At 39.1% G+C, this 18,988-nt stretch overlaps 1 protein-coding gene and 1 pseudogene across 1 annotated transcript in view; both read right to left on the bottom strand.

Annotated features, from left to right (window-relative positions):
* LOC123840197 (phosphatidylinositol 3,4,5-trisphosphate 3-phosphatase TPTE2-like) overlaps positions 1 to 18,988 on the bottom strand; it is a 113,371-nt gene that overhangs the window by 75,885 nt on the left and 18,498 nt on the right. The window contains exons 2-7 of the mRNA XM_064586153.1: positions 13,041 to 13,091; positions 6,028 to 6,189; positions 4,648 to 4,767; positions 2,565 to 2,664; positions 2,360 to 2,423; positions 1,573 to 1,637 (exon numbers count right to left, since the gene is read on the bottom strand). Coding sequence (XP_064442223.1) covers positions 1,573 to 1,637; positions 2,360 to 2,423; positions 2,565 to 2,664; positions 4,648 to 4,767; positions 6,028 to 6,189; positions 13,041 to 13,087 — 558 coding nt within the window. The 5' untranslated portion in view covers positions 13,088 to 13,091. The remainder of the gene's footprint in view (positions 1 to 1,572; positions 1,638 to 2,359; positions 2,424 to 2,564; positions 2,665 to 4,647; positions 4,768 to 6,027; positions 6,190 to 13,040; positions 13,092 to 18,988) is intronic.
* On the bottom strand, positions 38 to 817 carry LOC135363841 (large ribosomal subunit protein uL23-like; annotated as a pseudogene).

Raw genomic sequence — 18,988 nt, 5'->3', positions numbered from 1 at the left:
AATTGCACTAATACACAATCACACACATATGCAAACTTCTTAAATGATGGCTTTTAACTGGAATTTCATATTAAATATTTTATGTTTGAATTAATTAATTTATTATGGTAAAAAAATTAGATTTAGCCAGCTGGATTCAGTTTAGATGATCTCAGTTGTGTTGGCAACAACCAAAGCATCATAGTCAGGAGTCAGTGAAATATAGGTCTTCTTCTATCAGGCCTGATCAGGGAGTTGACCTTTGCCACATCAATGTCATAGAGCTTCTTCACAGCCTGTTTGATCTGGTGCTTGTTGGCTTTGACATCCACAGTGAACACAAGTGTGTTATTGTTTCTATTTTCTTCATGGCTGACTCAGTAGTCAGGGGGAATTGATGATGGCATAGTGGTCAACCTTGCTTGTTTCTCCTGGGGGCTTTCTTTTGAGGATATTTGGGCTGCCTTCAGAGACACAGTGTCTTGGGCTGTTGAAATGTAGGTGGCCTGTGGATCTTTTTTTGGTGAATGTGGATGCATTTCAGCACCACTTTCTTAGTCTTCAAAGCCTTTGCCTTGGCTTCAGCTTTGGGAGGGGCAAGGACTTCCTTCTTTGTCTTTGTTGCCATCTTCATGAAAGGGTGAAATAATTTAATCCACATTATCTAAAGCAGTATGCCTCCACTATAACTTAGGACCTCAACCTAAAAACATGTATTTTCTTTAAAGAATTCCCAACCTTCTCTCCTATGATAAGACTATAAACATGGCCACAATTTGTTGCAATTCCTGCTATCAAGAGATGCAGTCTGTTCTATTCCTTGAATCTGGACTGAATTGTAATTTGCTTTGTACCACAGAATGAGGTAGAAGCCATATGATACTAGTTTTGAACCTGGACCATTAGGGGCTCTGTATTCTTTTGTTTGCTGCTTGTGGGATCTTTGCCCCTGCCACCATGTGAACAAGCCTGAATTAGTCTGTTGGAGCATGAGACATCACATGGAGCCATCCAACCATGCCATTTATTTATTTTTTATTTTTTTTAAAAGATTTTGTTTATTTATTTAGAGCACATGTATGTGAGTGAGCAGGGGGAGGGGCAAAGGAAGAGGGAGAAAAACCTCAAGCAGACTTTGTGCTGAGTGTGTGGAGTCCAACACAGGGCTCAATCTCATGACCTGAACCAAAACCAAGAGTCGGATGCTCAACCAGTGGAGCCACCCAGGCACCCCTCCAACTATACCATTTTAGACTAGCCAATCCTCAGATGCCAAGTAGCTGCCCACAGATGTATGCATTAGCCCAGCTGTGATTAGTCAAATCTGTCCCTGATCAGCAGAACCACCCAGTTAAGCCCAACCCAAATTCATAAACCACATTATCATGAACTAAGTAAATGGTTGGTGCTATAAGTCACTAAGTTTTTTGGTGGTTCATTACACAGCAAAAACTAATTGCTATCGATCCATTATAATTCTTTACCCGAGAGAGTAAATTTTTGGAACACTGCCATCTCTGGGCCAATATTAAACTTATGACTCCACAGTCTATGTTTACTGAGAATTGTGAGCATTTGTTAAATAACCCTTACCTTAATGGGATTCCTATAGAAAGACTTCTTTCCTGAAGATGGGAATGACATAGCAATAATACGCTCTGGAAGTCAAAATAGTCACTATTATGAATGTCATTATAAATGTGAAACAATATATAAGAACTTAACTTATATATAATCAGACTCCTTTTTCATAGAAAAGAACTTTCTGGATTGAGAATGACAGGGGGAAAAAAGCTACCTCTCAGGATAATCCAGATAACATATTAAATTATCTGATATAATGATGATTAAACTCACATAGTGTTCTTAAGACTCAACTGGTTCCAGCCATATGGGACAGATTTGTGTTGACCGGTGGTGAGAATTTATTTCCTATTTAAACACCAAAGAAAAATGAGAGATCTGGGCTCCAGCAATGGTGGAAACTCTCAGGGTGCCTTCCAGTGCTCCTGACTCAGAAAACTGAGACCCCTTATTCTCTAGGGTTTTAGGAAGAGAACAGGTCTCTTTGAAATCCTTGCGACCCAGAAAGACTAGTAGAACTCAAATTCCAAACCAAACAAAGGGAGCCAACTGGAAATCCATTCAATTTCCTGTACAGTAACCAAGCAGCCCTGATTTGAGAGGACAATGCAGATTTTCCATTGTCAGGGATAAACTACAAATATGTTGTGCTACCATATGGCTCATGTCTTCATGGATAAAGAATGCTTTGAAAGAACACGGATCAGAAAAAGCAAGAACAAAATTCACATAATTACTCACACACCAGAAAGATTTGAAGTTAATATAAGTAAATCAACAGTTAAACTTTACAAACCAGTAACATAAGTGAGGTCTAAGTCAAATCCATCCTTCTTGTATCGCCGTTTGTTTCCTGAAACCTAAGAGTTTAAAATAATCATTAATTTGTAAGTTGAAAAATCGACATAAAAATAAAGAATATTATATAGATATCTATAACCCTTGTCAGTATTTCCTGAAACAAACATTTTCTGAATCATAAACATATTTTGCCTGCTTACCATCCTTCTGGCCAGCTTTTCAAGATGTCTCTTTTGATGAGCCAGATGAAAAACTCTTATCAGAATGATAAGTCGTAGAGGTCGAAATAAAATTGTCAATCTAACAGTAAAAAGATTCATTTTTGCTTTAGAAATAGGATTTTGTCAATATGGACCAAGCCTAGAGCTGTAGTTCTTAACCAGGGGTGATTTTGCACACACACAAACCCCCCACCAAGCCTCCTACCCACCCACCTATGGGATACTTGGCAATATCTGGGGTTATTTTTGGTTGTCACACTGTGTATGAGGGTGTGCTACTTGTATCTAGTGGGTAGAAGCCAGGAAAGCTACTAAACACCAGTGCACAGGACAGCCCTTATAACAAAGAACTATCTGGTCCAAAGTACCAACAGTGCTGAGATTGAGAAACTCTGGTAGAGAGAAATAGTTATATGATAGAATTTGTGGACTGAACTTTTGTGATTTAAGATGAGGATTTTTCAATCATTTTCCCATCAAAAGTTTCTCCCATCAAAACAGTTCTTGTTCACCTTTGTGTTTCCCATCAGTAACAGAGGCTCACTACAGCTGCTAACACGTACCAGGCAGGCAGCAGATTGAGACCCTTGCCAAGTGCGCTAGCTGGTGTCTCTCCTACCATCAGAAAAAAACATGATGGCAGAGAACTGATGGTTTGCATATGTGCTTCTCTAACTTGAGTGTGCATATGATTCAGTAGGTCTAGAGTGGGGCCTGAGGTGTTTTAGCTCTTGCATTTCTAGCAAGTTCTTAGGTGATACTGATGTTGCCAGTCAGAGGACCATATTGGATCCAGTTATTTTAAAACAACTCCAAAAGCCCATCATATAACATCAAATTTTGTTGGGACCTGAATTAAGTCCTAAGCTGTTGGAGTACAGAAAAGAGCAAGCTGTTGGACTAATGAGTGAGCTACCCAACATCTATATCCCAATATACATCTGTTCCTTTTCCTCATGGCCACAGTAGCAAGAGGAAAAGCAGCGGGAATCATCAGTCTCTCATACACATTTTAGTTTCCTGATACCTAAACAGTTCTAACTGACTCCGCTTTCTTCATTTCAGCTGTACTGCAAAATTCCACTTCCATGGTGCTACCTTTGTCACCTTGTTTTCTGTTCCATTTGCTCTTTCTTAGAGAACCATCACTGGAGTCACCCAAATTTTGCATATGCTTAAACCAAAACTCTCTTGATTACAGGAAAACCCCAGGAATTTCATGTGTAAGGAACTTGTGATTGAAGCTCAATGGGAATTCAGTGGGAATTTTTTTAAATTTAAATTCAATTAGCCAGCATATAATACACCGTTAGTTTTTGATGTAATGTTCAATGATTCATTAGCTGCATATAACACCCAGGGCTCATCACATCACATGCCCTCCTTAATGCCCATCAGGAGCATCACAATGCCTGACTTCAAGCTGTATTACAAAGTTGTGATCATCAAGACAGCATGGTAGTGGCACAAAAACAGACACATAGATCAATGGAACAGAATAGAGAGCCCAGATATGGACCCTCAATTCTATGGTCAACTAATCTTTGACAAAGCAGGAAAGAATATCCAATGGAAAAAAGACAGTCTCTTCAATAAATGGTGCTGGGAAAATTGGACAACCACATGCAAAATGAAACTGGACCACCATACACAAAGATAAACTCAAAATGGATGAGAGACCTCAATGTGAGACAGGAATTCATCAAAATCCTAGAGGAGAACACAGGCAGTAACCTCTTTGACCTCAGTGGGAATTTCAAAATGTAGAGAAGTTAAAGTGAGTACAAGAGGCAAAGTCCCAAGTTTCTTCTTTAGGGACTCCATGTTCTTTATTCAGGTAAAGATACTTAATCTGTACACCCTTCACTCTTCCCTAAATACAACCATCCTTTAGTTTCCAAGTATGTGGAAATTTGTCTATTTCATTTTTTGCACTTATTTGGCTCAGAATCAGCACATTCAGACTTAGAAAGATATGCAAAAGGAAAACTACAGAAAAGGCCCCCCAAAAAACAAAAGAAAAAAATTAAAACTTTAAGGGAAATAAATATATATTTCTTACCTGGGGATAGTTTGAAGAGACGTAAAGTCATAAAACATATAAATCATATCAACCAGTAGAGTCACTACAATAATGACAGCATCTAAGTAGTTAAGTATATCAGAAAAGTATTGTTGTATCCTGTAGTATAAAATAAAAAATATTAGTGTATGCTCTCCCAAAGAATAAATAGGGATATTTTAAGAACACGAATTATTTGACTCATCCCATTAAGAATTCTACTTTAATGGATTCTTTAAAATGCATACTAGACTAGACTAAGGGGGAAAACATCCAAACTGTATCTTATTTTATACATACAAATGACAAAAGCATCAATATGGCAACTTAAGTACGGTAAGAGATAGAACCAAACCACTGAACAAGAAGCAAGCAATACCTTCATGTATTGGGTGAGAAAGGTGGGCTATTTGGCAGTACTACTGAGCAATGGAAGCTAAATGTGTCACAGCTTTAGAGCAACTGGGCTATGAGGAATGTGCAAGAGGAACACAAGGTCCAGTAATTTGGCTTGCAAATTCTGGCTTTGCGCCTACAGTAGAATCACAGTAGGCTGGGATTTCCTCCTGTGAAAGCTGAACTTCCATCCACTTTGCCTTCCTCCCCAACACTGGCTCCTTCAGCCAGGAGCACTGGTGCTCCAAGGAACCCTTCTTCCAATTCTGGGGTAGCCCCTCTCAGGCTCTGTAACCTGGGGGTAAAAACAGTCCTTGGTTCTGAAGTATGAGGATAGAAGTTCAGCAGGAGAGGAGACAAGTAGTCTTCTGAAATGCTCTGGATGAAATGAGGCTGGGGAATTAGTCCCTGACTCCATCGCTGACATCTTCCAGGGCTTGGCTCACTTCATCCACATTTTCACAAAGCCAGCAAGCAGAGAAAATCAGCTGCTGCCTCACCACCAAGCTTCATTGATGGAATGAGCATGCTCAGATCTTTTATGTCCTTTAACATAAATTTTTATTTTAACTGAGGTAAGGGGTTGTTCCTGATCTATTATCTAGTACTGATACACTGTCAGCTTTTATTTAGATTCAACTCTTGGTGAGATTTATATTTATACCTCACCCACATTGTCCTCTTAATTATGTGCATGCAGACACAATGCTGTCTGGCCCCACTTTGCAAATCCTTTAAGCTTTACCTGTTGAAGGATCTATAATACATTGCTGGTAACTAGAGTACCAGTTGCAACAATAATATTAAAGCCCAATCTAGTAGAAATTGGAATTTGGATTGTTTTCTTGTTGACCATGCCTCCGAGGAGAATTATTTTGATAAAGAGGGACACATTTGTTGGGTTGACTTGGTAATTATTTGGGGATGCTTCTCATAGCAGTACAAAATAGCTTTACATGCTTTTAAAAAATTAATCAAACTTACCCTTCTACATATACTCGAAGAAGAACATCCACGAAAAAAAATAAAGCAATAGCTAAAGAAATTGAACGATACTCCAAAGGAATGAACATCGTGCTCTCAGTGACAAGTAGGTCTGTAATGATGAGGGACAGATCCACAAAAATCAGCAAAATTCCAAATATTCTACAACAAAAAAATAGAATAAAGATAAAGTGGTTTTCACTCCTCAAGTTAGGGTACCTTTAGGCCAATGATATGATACCAAGATGTCATATAGGATTAAATTGTCCACTGGTAGGGAATACTGTGTTGCCTTAGAATCTCAAAACAATTACTAAGTTTTCACCCAATGGAAGCAGTTGTTAGAGAATTAAAATTCCCATACCACCATTTCAGGTCATCATGCCCTTTTATAAAAGACACATCAGATTAATACTCTAAGATAGCACAGGCAACCTGAATTAAAGTTACATGTCTCCACTTGTAAACTTTTCTTAAATCTGAGAATTTTTTAAGGGGCTTCTACCAATTTCTCATAATAAATAAAACCTCATTCATATTGATAACTCTTACAAATTTAGCAATGAAAACCAAGTGAGAGCATGACTAACATAAGCCCTTAAAAGACCACTTTGACTAGTAAGATGTTTTATCAGTAAGATTATATATTAATAGATGCTTCTAGCAAAGTGCTGGGCACATGAGAAGGAATTCAATTCCATAAATATATGCATGATTGAACTCTAAAGTACCTCCTAAGCCTTTCTTTCATATATTCTAAACACATTCTTCATAAACTGATTACACTACTTGTATAATCTTGGAAGATAAATTCATTAGTCTTCAAAATACTTTCTTGAGTGACTCGAAAAGATGGCAGAGGAGTAGGGGAACCTATTTCAACCAGTCCCCTGATTTGAGCTGGATATCTTCCAGAACATTCTGAACACCCACGAAATCAGCCTGAGATGTAAGAAGATCTATCTGGATCTCTACAAACAGAATATCCCTGGTGGTTGGTTTCAAGGTATGAAGCGGGGAGTTGTGATTCCACGGGCAGATATTGGAAGATAAATGGAAGGAGGAGGGAGCCTCCGGGATCCTGCACCACTGGTGCCTGAAAGCCTCCTGCACTGGGGACCCGGCACAGTCTCACAGACTGGTAGTGGCAGAGAAAGGACTTTAGGACAGCCCCCCGGACTGAAACCTGGAGCTGCGGGGGCATGAGTATGAACTGGCGGCAGCTGGTGGTTTTAGAAGCACAAAGGGCAGAGATGTGCCTGACCTGGAGGCAAGGACTGGGAGTGCTGCTGTGGGGCACACAACCCAGGTCGCTATGGTTTTTAGGAACAGACAGAAATGGAGACAGTGTAGCCTGGAGAGCTCACTGAAGAACAGACTGCGATCTCTCTGTTCTGAGGCAAAGGGTTGGAAATAGTCTCTTCTGCTCTGACTCTTGGAAGAGATGTAGAAATCTGCCAGGGAAAGCCACCAGAGAACAAAAGCCCCCCAAAACTAGTTTTCACTGAGCCCATCCCCCACCACAGGGGGCAGGGCAACTCTGCCCAAACAAAATTGCCTGAGTAGCAGCATGGCAGGCCCCTCCCCAGAAAACAGGCTGGAAGAACAAGAGGCCGACAACCCTAAGGTTGTGGAGAGAGAGAGAGAGAGAGGACTAGAAGATATATTTGAGCAAATCGTAACTGAGAACTTCCCTAATCTGGGGAATGAAACAAACATTTGTGTCCTAAAGGCAGAGAGGACCCCTCCCAAGATCAAGGAGAACAGACGAACACCCTGGCATGCAATAGTAAAACTTGCAAATCTTACAACCCAGAAAACCATCCTAAGGGCAATTAGGGGGAAGAGATTCCTTAGGTACAGAGGGAGGAACATCAGAATAACGTCAGACCTATACACAGAGACCTGGCAAGCCAGAAAGGCCTGGCAAGACATATTCAGGGTACTAAATGAGAAGAACATGCAGCCAAGAATACTTTATCCAGCAAGGCTGTCATTTAGAATGGATGGAGAGATACAGAGCTTCCAGGACTGGCAGAAACTGAAAGAATATGTGACCACTGAGCAGGCCCTGCAAGAAATATTAAGGGGGGTTCTATAAAAGGAGAAAGACCCCAAGAGTGATATAGAACAGAAATTTACAGGGACAAGCTATAGAAACAAGGACTTCATAGGCAACATGATGACAATAAATTCATATCTTTCAATAATCACTCTCAATGTAAATGGTCTAAATGCTCCCATTAAATGGCACAGGGTTGCAGGTTGGATAAAAAGACAGGACCCATCTATGCTTTCTACAAGAGACTCATTTTGAACCTAAAGATACATCCAGATTGAAAGTGAAGGGATGGAAAACCATCTTTCATGCCAACAGACCTCAAAAGAAAGCTGGGGTAGCAATTCTCATATCAGACAAATTAGATTTCAAGCTAAAGACTGTAGTTAGAGACACAGAAGGACACTATATCATTCTTAAAGGGTCTATCCAACAAAAAGATCTAACAATTGTAAATATCTATGTCCCCAACATGGGAGCAGCCAACTACATAAGCCAACTGTTAACCAAAATAAAGAGACATATTGATAATAATACATTAATAGTAGGAGACCTCAACACTCCACTCTCAGCAATGGACAGATCATCTAAGCAGAAAATCAACAAAAAAACCAAGAGCTTTGAATGACACACTGGACCAGATGGACCTCATAGATATATACAGAACATTCCACCCTAAAACAACAGAATACTCCATTCTTCTTGAATGCACATGGAACTTTCTCCAGAATAGACCACATACTGGGTCACAAATCAGGTCTCAACAGATACCAAAAGACTGAGATTTTCCCCTGCATATTCTTAGACCATAATGCTTTGAAACTAGAACTCAATCACAAGAAAAAATTTGGAAGAAATTCAAACACTTGGAAGCTAAAGACCACTCTGCTTAAAGAATGTTTGGGTCAACCAGAAAATCAAAGAAGAACTTAAACAATTCATGGAAACCAATGAGAACAAAAACACATCAGTCCAAAACCTATGGGATACTGCAAAGGTGGTCCTCAGGGGGAAATACATAGCCATCCAAGCCTCACTCAAAAAAACAGAAAAATCCTGAATTCACCAACTAACTGCACACCTTAAAGTACTGGAGAAAAAACAACAAACGATGCCTAAGCCACACATTAGAAGAGAAATAATTAAGATTAGAGCAGAGATCAATGAATTAGAAACCAGAAACACAGTAGATCAGATCAATGAAACTAGAAGCTGGTTCTTTGAAAAAATTAATAAGATCGATAAACCACTGGCCAGACTTATCCAAAAGAAAAGAGAAAGGATCCAAATTAATAAAATTATGAATGAAAGGGGAGAGATCAAAACTAACACCAAGGAAATAGAAACAATTATTAGAAATTATTGTCAACAACTCTATGTCAATAAATTAAGCAACCTGGAAGAAATGGATGCCTTCCTGGAAACCTATAAACTACCAAGACCGAAACAGGAAGAAACTGACAACCTGAATAGACCAACAACCAGTAATCAGATAGAAGCAGTGATCAAAAACCTCCCAAAAAATGAGAGTCCAGGGCCTGATGGATTCCCCGGGGAATTCTACCAAACAGTCAAAGAAGAAATAATACCTATTCTCCTGAAGCTGTTTCAAGAAATAGAAACAGAAGGAAAGGTTGCAGACTCATTCTATGAGGCCAGCATTACCTTGATCCCCAAACCAGGCAAAGACCACATCAAAAAGGAGAATTTCAGACCAATATCCCTGATAAATACGGACACCAAAATTCTCATCAAAATCGTAGCTAATAGGATCCAACAACGCATTACAAGGATTATCCACCATGACCGAGTAGTATTTATTCCTGGGATGCAAGGGTGGTTCAACATTCTCAATCAATGTGATAGAACACATTAATAAGAGACTAGAACCATATGATCCTCTGCAGAAAAAGCATTTGACAAAATACAGCATCCTTTCTGGATTAAAACTCTTCAGAGTATAGGGATAGAGAGAACATTCCTCAATTTCTTAAAATCCATTTATGAAAAACCCACAGCAGATACCATTCTCAATGGGGAAAGCTGAGAGCCTTTCCCTTAAGATCAGGAACATGACAAGGATGCTCACTCACGCCACTATTGTTCAACATAGTACTAGAAGTCCTAGCAACAGCATCAGACAACAAAAAGAAATGAAAGGTATTCAAATTGGCAAAGAAGAAGTCAAACTCTCTCTCTTCACAGATGACGTGATACTTTATGTGGAAAACCCAAAAACTCCACCCCCAAATTACTAGAACTCATACAGCAATTCAGTAATGTGGCAGGATACAAAGTCAATGCACAGAAATCAGTTGTTTTCTTATACACTAACAATGTAACTGTAGAAAGAGAAATTAGAGAATTGATTCCATTTACAATAGCCCCAAAAACCATAAGATACCTTGGAATAAACCTAACCAAAGATCTATACTCTAGGAACTACAGAACACTCATGAAAGAAATGGAAGAAGACACAAAAAGATGGAAAAATATTCCATGCTCATGGATAAGAATAAACACTGTTAAAATGTCTGTGCTGCCCAGAGCAATCTATACCTTCAACGCCATCCCAATCAAAATACCAATGGCATTTTTCAAAGTGCTGGAACAAACAATCCTAAAATTTGTATGGAATCTGAAAAGACCCTGAATTGGCCAAGGAAATGCTGAAAAAGAAAAACAAAGCTGGGGGCATCACGTTGCCTGATTTCAAGCTATATTACAAAGCAGTGATCACCAAGACAGCATGGTACTGGCACAAAAACAGACATATAGACCAATGGAACAGAATAGAGAGCCCAGATATGGACCCTCAACTCTATGGTCAAATAATCTTTGACAAAGCAGGAAAAAATATGCAATGGAAAAAAGACAGTCTTTTCAATAAATGGTGCTGGGAAAATTGAACAACTATATACAGAAGAATGAAACTCGACCATTCCCTTCCACCATACACAAAGATAAACTCAAAATGGATGAAAGACCTCAATGTGAGACAGGAATCCACCAAAATCCTAGAGGAGAACATAGGCAGTAACCTCTTCGACATTGGCCACAGCAACTTCTTTCAAGATACATCTCCAAAGGCAAGGGAAACAAAAGCAAAAATGAACTTTTGGGACTTCATCAAGATGAAAACTTCTGCACAGCAAAGGAAACAGTCAACAAAACAAAGAGGCAATCCACAGAATGGGAGAAGACATTTGCAAATGACACTACAGACAAAGGGCTGATTTCCAAGATCTATAAAGAACTTCTCAAACTCAACACCCAAAAAACAAATAAGTCAAAAAATGGGCGGAAGACATGAACAGACACTTCTCAAAAGAAGACAAACAAATGGCTAACAGACACATGAAAAAATGTTCATCATCATTAGCCATCAGGGAAGTTCAAATCAAAACCACATTGAGATACCACCTTATACCAGTTAGAATGGCAAAAATTGACAAGGCAGGAAACAACAAATGTTGGAGAGATTGTGGAGAAAAGGGAACCATATTACACTGTTGGTGGGAATGTAAGTTGGTACAGCCACTTTGGAAAACAAGTGTGGAGGTGCCTCAAAAAATTAAAAATAGAGCTATCCTATGACCCAGCAATTGCACTACTGGGTATTTATTTATTTATTTTTAAGATTTTATTTATTTATCTGAGACAGAGAGAATGAGAGAGACAGAGAGCACATGAGAAGGGGGAGGGTCAGAGGGAGAAGCAGGCTCCCTGCCGAGCAGGGAGCCCAATGTGGGACTCGATCCAGGGACTCCAGGATCATGACCTGAGCCGAAGTCAGTCGCTTAACCAACTGAGCCACCCAGGCGCCCTGCACTACTGGGTATTTAACCCAAAGACACAGATGTAGTGAAAAGAAGGGCCATATGCACCCCAGTGTTCATAGCAGCAATGTCCACAATAGCCAAACTGTGGAAACAGCTGAGATGCCCTTCAACAGATGAATGGATAAAGAAGATGTGGTCCATATATACAAAGGAATATTACTCAGCCATAAGACAGGATGAATACCCAACTTTTACATCAACGTGGATGGGACTAGAGGAGATTATATGCTAAGTGAAATAAGTCAAGCAGAGTAAGTCAATTATATGATTTCACTTATTTGTGGAACATAAGGAATAGCATGGAGGATATTAGAAGGAAGGGAAAAATGAAGGGGAGGGCGGGAAATTGGAGGGGGAGATGAACCATGAGAGACTATGGACTCTGAGAAACAAACTGAGGGTTTTAGAGGGGAGGGGTGTGGGGGGGGATGGGTTAGCCCACTGATGGGTATTAAGGAGGGTATGTATTGCATGGAGCACTGAGTGTTATATGCAAACAATGAATCATGGTTCACTACATCAAAAACTAATGATGTACTATATGGTGACTAACATAATTTAATAAAAAAAAATTAAAAAAATACTTTCTTATAATGGCAATGCAAATTAAAATATTATAAATTTTAAATTCTAAATAATTTTTTGTACTGTATGGTGACTGAACATAGTAACAAAAAAATTGAAATTTAAATTTTAAATAAATTTAAAAGGAAGCAAGTATTTTGTGTGACTCTGTGTCATAGCTTGAAATCTTACTGTCATGTAGAGAAGAAGCCTAAGTAGAATGCTTCCAGAATTAAGGAGTACTTCTGGACAAATAAAGTGTTTAATAAAAACAGTTAAAGAATTTTAAAAAGCATACTTCATTAATTTTACTTTTACAGGTAGAAAAAACTTACTAATATGTTATTATCAGGCTTAGATACCATTTCTTTGCAATTCTTAATGTTCAGCTTAAATTAAAATTTCAAGACAAATTATGTTACATTAAATGGGGCACAAGGGCTATCTAGCAACATACTGACAGTGGAAATATTCCCCCCCAGGTTCTTTAACATTAAAAAATACTAAACAATATGTGTAATTATCTCCTTTTCTAGGGTCTCACATACCTGAACATGAGTGACGATGTAAGTGAGTATACAATTCTCTTAATCATGCTGCTGCAAAAAGAAGTAAAAATTAAATTCCAGAGTTTTCAAGTATATCACAGACTTCTTCTAATATAGAATATGAATTTAGCCAAAAAAAAAGGACTTCATAAATATAGTTTGAAAGAAAGTTCTTCAGAAGTTGCAAAACAAAATGCTTTTTACCAAGATTTTCAATGTCCTGCTTCATGATTTTTTTTAACTTTCATACGTAGAATAAATGCAAATAAAACTCTAAACTATGTTTAGTAATATTTCCATTGCCTGTAAAGCCCCAATCCCAAGTTTACAGTATTATTAAAGTTGGGATCATCAACTAAAGCAAGATAACATGGAGCCAGAAAGACATGGTAGAAGAGATCAATCAATGTTCTATCTCTCTCATTAAGGAGCTGTGGGAGTCATCAAACCTTGGCCAGACCTGTTTCCATAGCAGTAAAATAAAGGACTTCAGGGATGGATAGAGAGTAAATGATACTCTTGTCTTATAATATTCATCTCTTGAAAAAAGACACCCAGGAACACAACACTTAATCATAAATGAGAGTCATATTGGGGTGGCAAGTGCACTTTGGAGATACAGAATTTTAGTAAGATACATTTCAAAGGAGAAACACCCTAGAGACTGAGCTCCTTCCATTAATAGGAGGAGAAGCCTGTTTGATGGAGCCTCCAGCTATGCCTCCTTTTATTCTATGCCTGGAGACAAGGTAACTACTGGGGAGCAAATTATTGCCATGCTGAAGCCTACAACACAGGACCCAAATTCCACCCCAAGTGGCATTAATGCCAAAGTAGTGCTTATAGCCTGCACCCAAGACTGGACTGGACAATGGAGTGAACAGATGAATAGAACTGGGCCCTGCCAAAATTGGCTACCAATGAATGCTATTAGGCTAACCTGAGATATAAGAGCTCCCTGCTCCCTACAAATTCTCCCCCCCCCCCCCGCCCCCTGCGCTCACCACGTCTGCCCAGGCTTAGGAAGCTGAGGCTAATGTGGACACATGACTGACTGGCCAAAAGAGGGGAATTGCCCTGAGGCCGCCATTTTTTAAAACACACCCTTCTGATCCCACACAGACTGGATCTCTGGGTAGTGAAGAAATTTTATAATAAATCTGAATTTACTTGACAAAGTGACCATACAGAGCCCATGCCTGACAGAATCATGAGGCAAAAAGGGGAGGCTTTAACTCCCCTATCTTTTTCAAAACTACTCCAATAAATATACAGTTGAGATTTAAAAAAAAAATAGTGTGTTAAGAGTGCAGCTTCAAACAATGTGTGTGGAGTTTGCTGGGGAAGAACTGTGACTCAGTAATTCTATGTCCAGGAGAAGCATTATTCATATTTGAGAGGAACAGAAAAACACCCTCCAACATGCCATGACTCAAAACATGACAGACATGTGCCTCTCCTAAAAACAATTACTCAAAGAAGTGCCAACTGAGCAATGAATCAAAATGAAGAACTCAGGAATAAGGAAGATGCCTTATAAAGACAAGCTGTTAAGAAATCATAAATATTCAGAACTAAGTCTAAATAATCATTGTTAACATAGCATGCAATGTAAACAAATGATTCTAAAACCAAGGATAAATAACATCAAATTCTCCATAATAGTTTGGCTTTAATATTGCAGGTTTTCAGGGGACTTCTGGGAGATAGTGGAGTAGGAGGATCCTAAGTTCACCTTGGGCACACCAAGATAATAGCCATAATAGTGTAACTAACCCAGAAAATGACCCAAAGACTGGCAGAAGAGACCTTCCACAATTCATCGTAGAGAGGAGGCCACACTGAAAAGGGTAGGTGGGGTGGAGATGCAGTGGGGAACAAAACTCCTGCTGAGACTAACCGCAAACAAGAGAGACCCACAGGCATGGAAAAGGGAGAGGAGGAGACTCCACAGCAGGTACCCCAGACACAGGGACCCGCAATGGGAAGATGAGCCCCATAACATCTGGCTTTGCAAGCCAGTGGGGCTTAACTTAGTGAGTTTGTACAACCAGCAGGGCTTAACTCAGGGTACTTTAAAAATCAGTGGGCTTAGTTCTAAGAGAGCCAGAGGGCAATAGGAAACTGAGTCCCTGTCCTTAAGGAGCCAGAATAACCTACAATCCCACTGAGATAAGCATAGAAGCAGCAGTTTGACAAATACCTGGGATATAGTGGAGGAGATTTATTTATTAATCTCAGAGTATGTGCTGGAGAGCAGTGATCTTTAGAAGACTTCTCCAAGAACAAAAGAGCTGGTGGGACCATTTGCCCCCTCCCCAGCCCAGATATCTTGGCACTCGTGGGAACTAGTGAGAACACTTTACACCTACCTTGCTAACACCATGTACCCTGCCCCCATGTTCTCCTGTGGATCTGCCACATCCAACATGCCCCATTCAGAGGGGCTTCCTTCAAAGTGACACCTGCCCTGAGGAGAAGGGAAGATAACTATATGCACTAGTTCTGTTGCAGTCCCAGTAGCTGAACCTTATAACTGGCAGTGCAGAGTGCCCTGTCAATTGATGCATGTGCCACCTGAGCAGACAGACAGGGGGCAGGCATCTGAGCTGATTGCTGACCCTATTCACCAACAAAAACATCCCAGGGGGGCAGCACAGGGATACAAACCAATAGTTTGGGGTCACGGCAGTTCTGGCAGATGGACTGGGGACAGGTATCTAGTTAGTCTGCAGGCCCCACCCACCAACCAAAGCCTCTCAGGGTAGAACACGGGGAGAATGGCCTGAGTTCGGTGTGACTGCAGCCCCAGCAAATGAGTTAAGGGCAGGCATCTTGTCTGACTGTGGATACCACCCAACTGCAAGTCTACAGCAGCCCCAGACTGGCCCCTCAACAGCAGAGTGACCAAACTCTGCCCACAACAGGCAAAGTAGGCCATTGTAGCCAACTGGACTGAAGGAAAATGAGGCTCAGCCTACAGCAGTAGAGTATATGGAAACCACAAAGAAGAAACCCTTGAAGTGCCTGTTTCTGATAAATAGGCACCACAGAACTTCTTCTTAAGGCCGCTACTTTCAAAGTCAGGAGACATAACTGACTTTCCTAATACAGAAAAATAAACACAGAGAGTTAGTTAAAGTGAGGAAACAGAGGAATGTGTCCTAAATGACAGGACAAAACCAGAGCAAAAGAGCTAAAATGAGACAGAGATAAGCAATATGCCTGATTAAAAACACTCAAAGTAATGATCATAAAGATACTTACTGGATTTAAAAAAATAGTGGAGGACCTCAGGGAGACCTTCAAAAAAGAGCTATAAAATATAAAAAAGAACCAATCAGAGGTAAAGAACTCAATAACTGAAATTAAAAATATGCTGGAGGGAATAAATAGTAGATTAGAGGAGGCAGAAGAATCAATCAGCAAGCTGGAACATAGAGTAACAGAAAGCAACCAAGCTGAACAACAACACAAAAGAATAAAAAATGTGAATAGGTTAGGAACTCAGCAAAATCATCAAGCATAATAACACTCACATTATAGAGATCCCAAAAGGAGAAGAGAAAGAAAAGGGGGCAGAAAATTTGAAGAAATAGCAACTGAAAACTTCCCAAATCTGGGGATGGAAACAGACATCCAGATCCAGGAGGCACAGAGAGCCCCCAGTAAAATCAATACATAGAGGTCTACACCAAGACACATAACATTTAAAGTGGCAAAAGGTAGTGATAAAGAGATTTTTTTTAAAGCAGCAAGTGAAAATAAAAAGTTACATAAAAGGGAAACCCCATAAGGCTATCAGATGATTTTTCAGTAGAAACTCTGTAAGCCAGAAGAAGTGGCATAATATATTCAAAGTGCTGAAAGGAAAAAACCTGCACTCAAGAACACTCTACTCAGCAACGCTGTCATTCAGAATAGAAGGAGAGATGAATAGTTTCCCAAACAAAAGTGAAAGGAGTTCATTACTACTAAACCAGTCTTTGAAGAAAAGTTAAAGGAAATTCTTTCTGTAGAAAGAAAAGGCCATTATCAAGAGTAAGAAAATTATGAAAGGAAAACATTCCACATGTAAATACAAACATAGTAAGTAGTAAATTAATTACTTATAAAGCCAGTATGGAGGTTAAAGCAAAAAGTAGTAAAATCAATTATATCTATAAAAATCAGTCAAGGGATTCATAAAATAAAAGGATGTAAAGTATGACATCACATACAAAAAACGTGAGGGGGGTGTGTAAAAATATAGTGCTTTTAGAAAGGGTTCAAATTTAAGCAACCATCAATTTAATGTAGACTGCTATATGCATAAGATGTTATACATGAACCTAATGATAACCACAAATCAAAAACCTGTAATTATGCAAAAAATAAAGAGAAAGGAATCCAAACATATCATTAAATGAACCATCAAGCCACAAGGGAAGAGAGCAAGAGAAGAACTACAAAAACAACTATAAAACAAGTAAGAAAGGGGTGCCTGGGTGGCTCAGTCAGTTAAGCAGCTGCCTTTGGCTCAAATCATGATCTCAGGGTCCTGGGATCGAGCCCCATGTCTGGCTCCCTGCTCAGCAGGGAGTCTGCTTCTCCCTCTCCCCTGCCCCTGCTCATGCTCTCTCTCACTACCTCTCTTGCTCTCTCTCAAATATGTAAATAAAATCTTTAAAAAAAATAAAAAACAAGCAACAAAATGGAAGTACATACCTAATAATAATTACTTAGAATGTAAATGGAATAACTGCTCCAATAAAAAGACACAGGGTGACTGAATGGATAAGAACAAGACCTATTTATAAATGCTGCCTACAAGAGACTCATTTCAGATCAAAGACATGCAGATTGAAAGTGAGGGGATGGAAAAACATTTACCATGAAAATGGAAGCAAAAGGCTGTGATAGCAATACTTATATCAGAAAAACAGACTTTAAACAAAGACTGTAACAAGAGACAGAGACATAAACATAAAGGGAAGAACCAACAAGAAGGCATAATTTTATGCACCCCAAAATAACCAATTAGGTGCTCAACCTGGGAACACCTAAATCCATAAAGCCACTATTAATAGACATAAAGGAAGAAATTGAGAGTAATAACATAACAGTAGGGGACTTTAACACCCCACTTACATCAATGGATAGATCATCCAGACAGAAAATTAACAAGGAAACAGTTTTTGAATGACACATTGGACCAGATGGACCTAACACATATATTCAGAACATTCCATCCTAGAACAGCAGCATACATATTCTTTTTGAGTGCACATGGAACATTCCCCATAATAAATCACATGTTAGACCAGAAATCAAGTCTCAACAGATTCAAAAGGATTGAAATCATATCATGCATCTTTTCCAACTGCAATGGTATTAAACTAGAAATCAAAGAAAAAATCTAGAAAGAACATAAATAACTAAATAACATGCTACTAAACAATGAATGAGTCAACCAAGAATTCAAAGAGGAAAAAAAAATACATGGAGACAAATGAAAATGAAAACACAATGGTCCAAAATCTTTGGGATGCAACAAAAGCTGTTCTAAGAGGAAAGATTATATCAATACAGGCCTACCTCAATTAGCAAGAAATATTTCAGGTAAACAACCTAACCTTACACCTAAAGGAACTGGGAAAATGACAAACCCCAAAGCCAGTAGAAGGAAGGAAATAGTAAAGTTTAGAGCAGAAATAAGTGAAATGGAGACTTAAAAACAATAGAACAGATCAATGAAACCAGGAGCTGGTTCTTTGAAAGGATCAACAAAATGATAAACCTTTAGCCAAACTCAAAGAGAAAGAGTGAGAGCAAGAGTGAGAGAGAATGTGAGAGAGTGAGTGCACACAAATAAATTCAGAAATGAAGGAGGGGAGATAACAACCAACACCACAAAAGTACAAAGGATTATAAGAGAATATCATGAAAAATTATATGTGAACAAATTG

The sequence above is a fragment of the Mirounga angustirostris genome, unplaced genomic scaffold (assembly GCF_029215605.1).
Source record: "Mirounga angustirostris isolate CCGP_5_RB_7025 unplaced genomic scaffold, mMirAng1.0.hap1 SCAF_3, whole genome shotgun sequence".
Taxonomy (NCBI): Eukaryota; Metazoa; Chordata; class Mammalia; order Carnivora; family Phocidae; genus Mirounga; species Mirounga angustirostris.
This window is presented reverse-complemented; position numbering and strand designations above follow the sequence as displayed.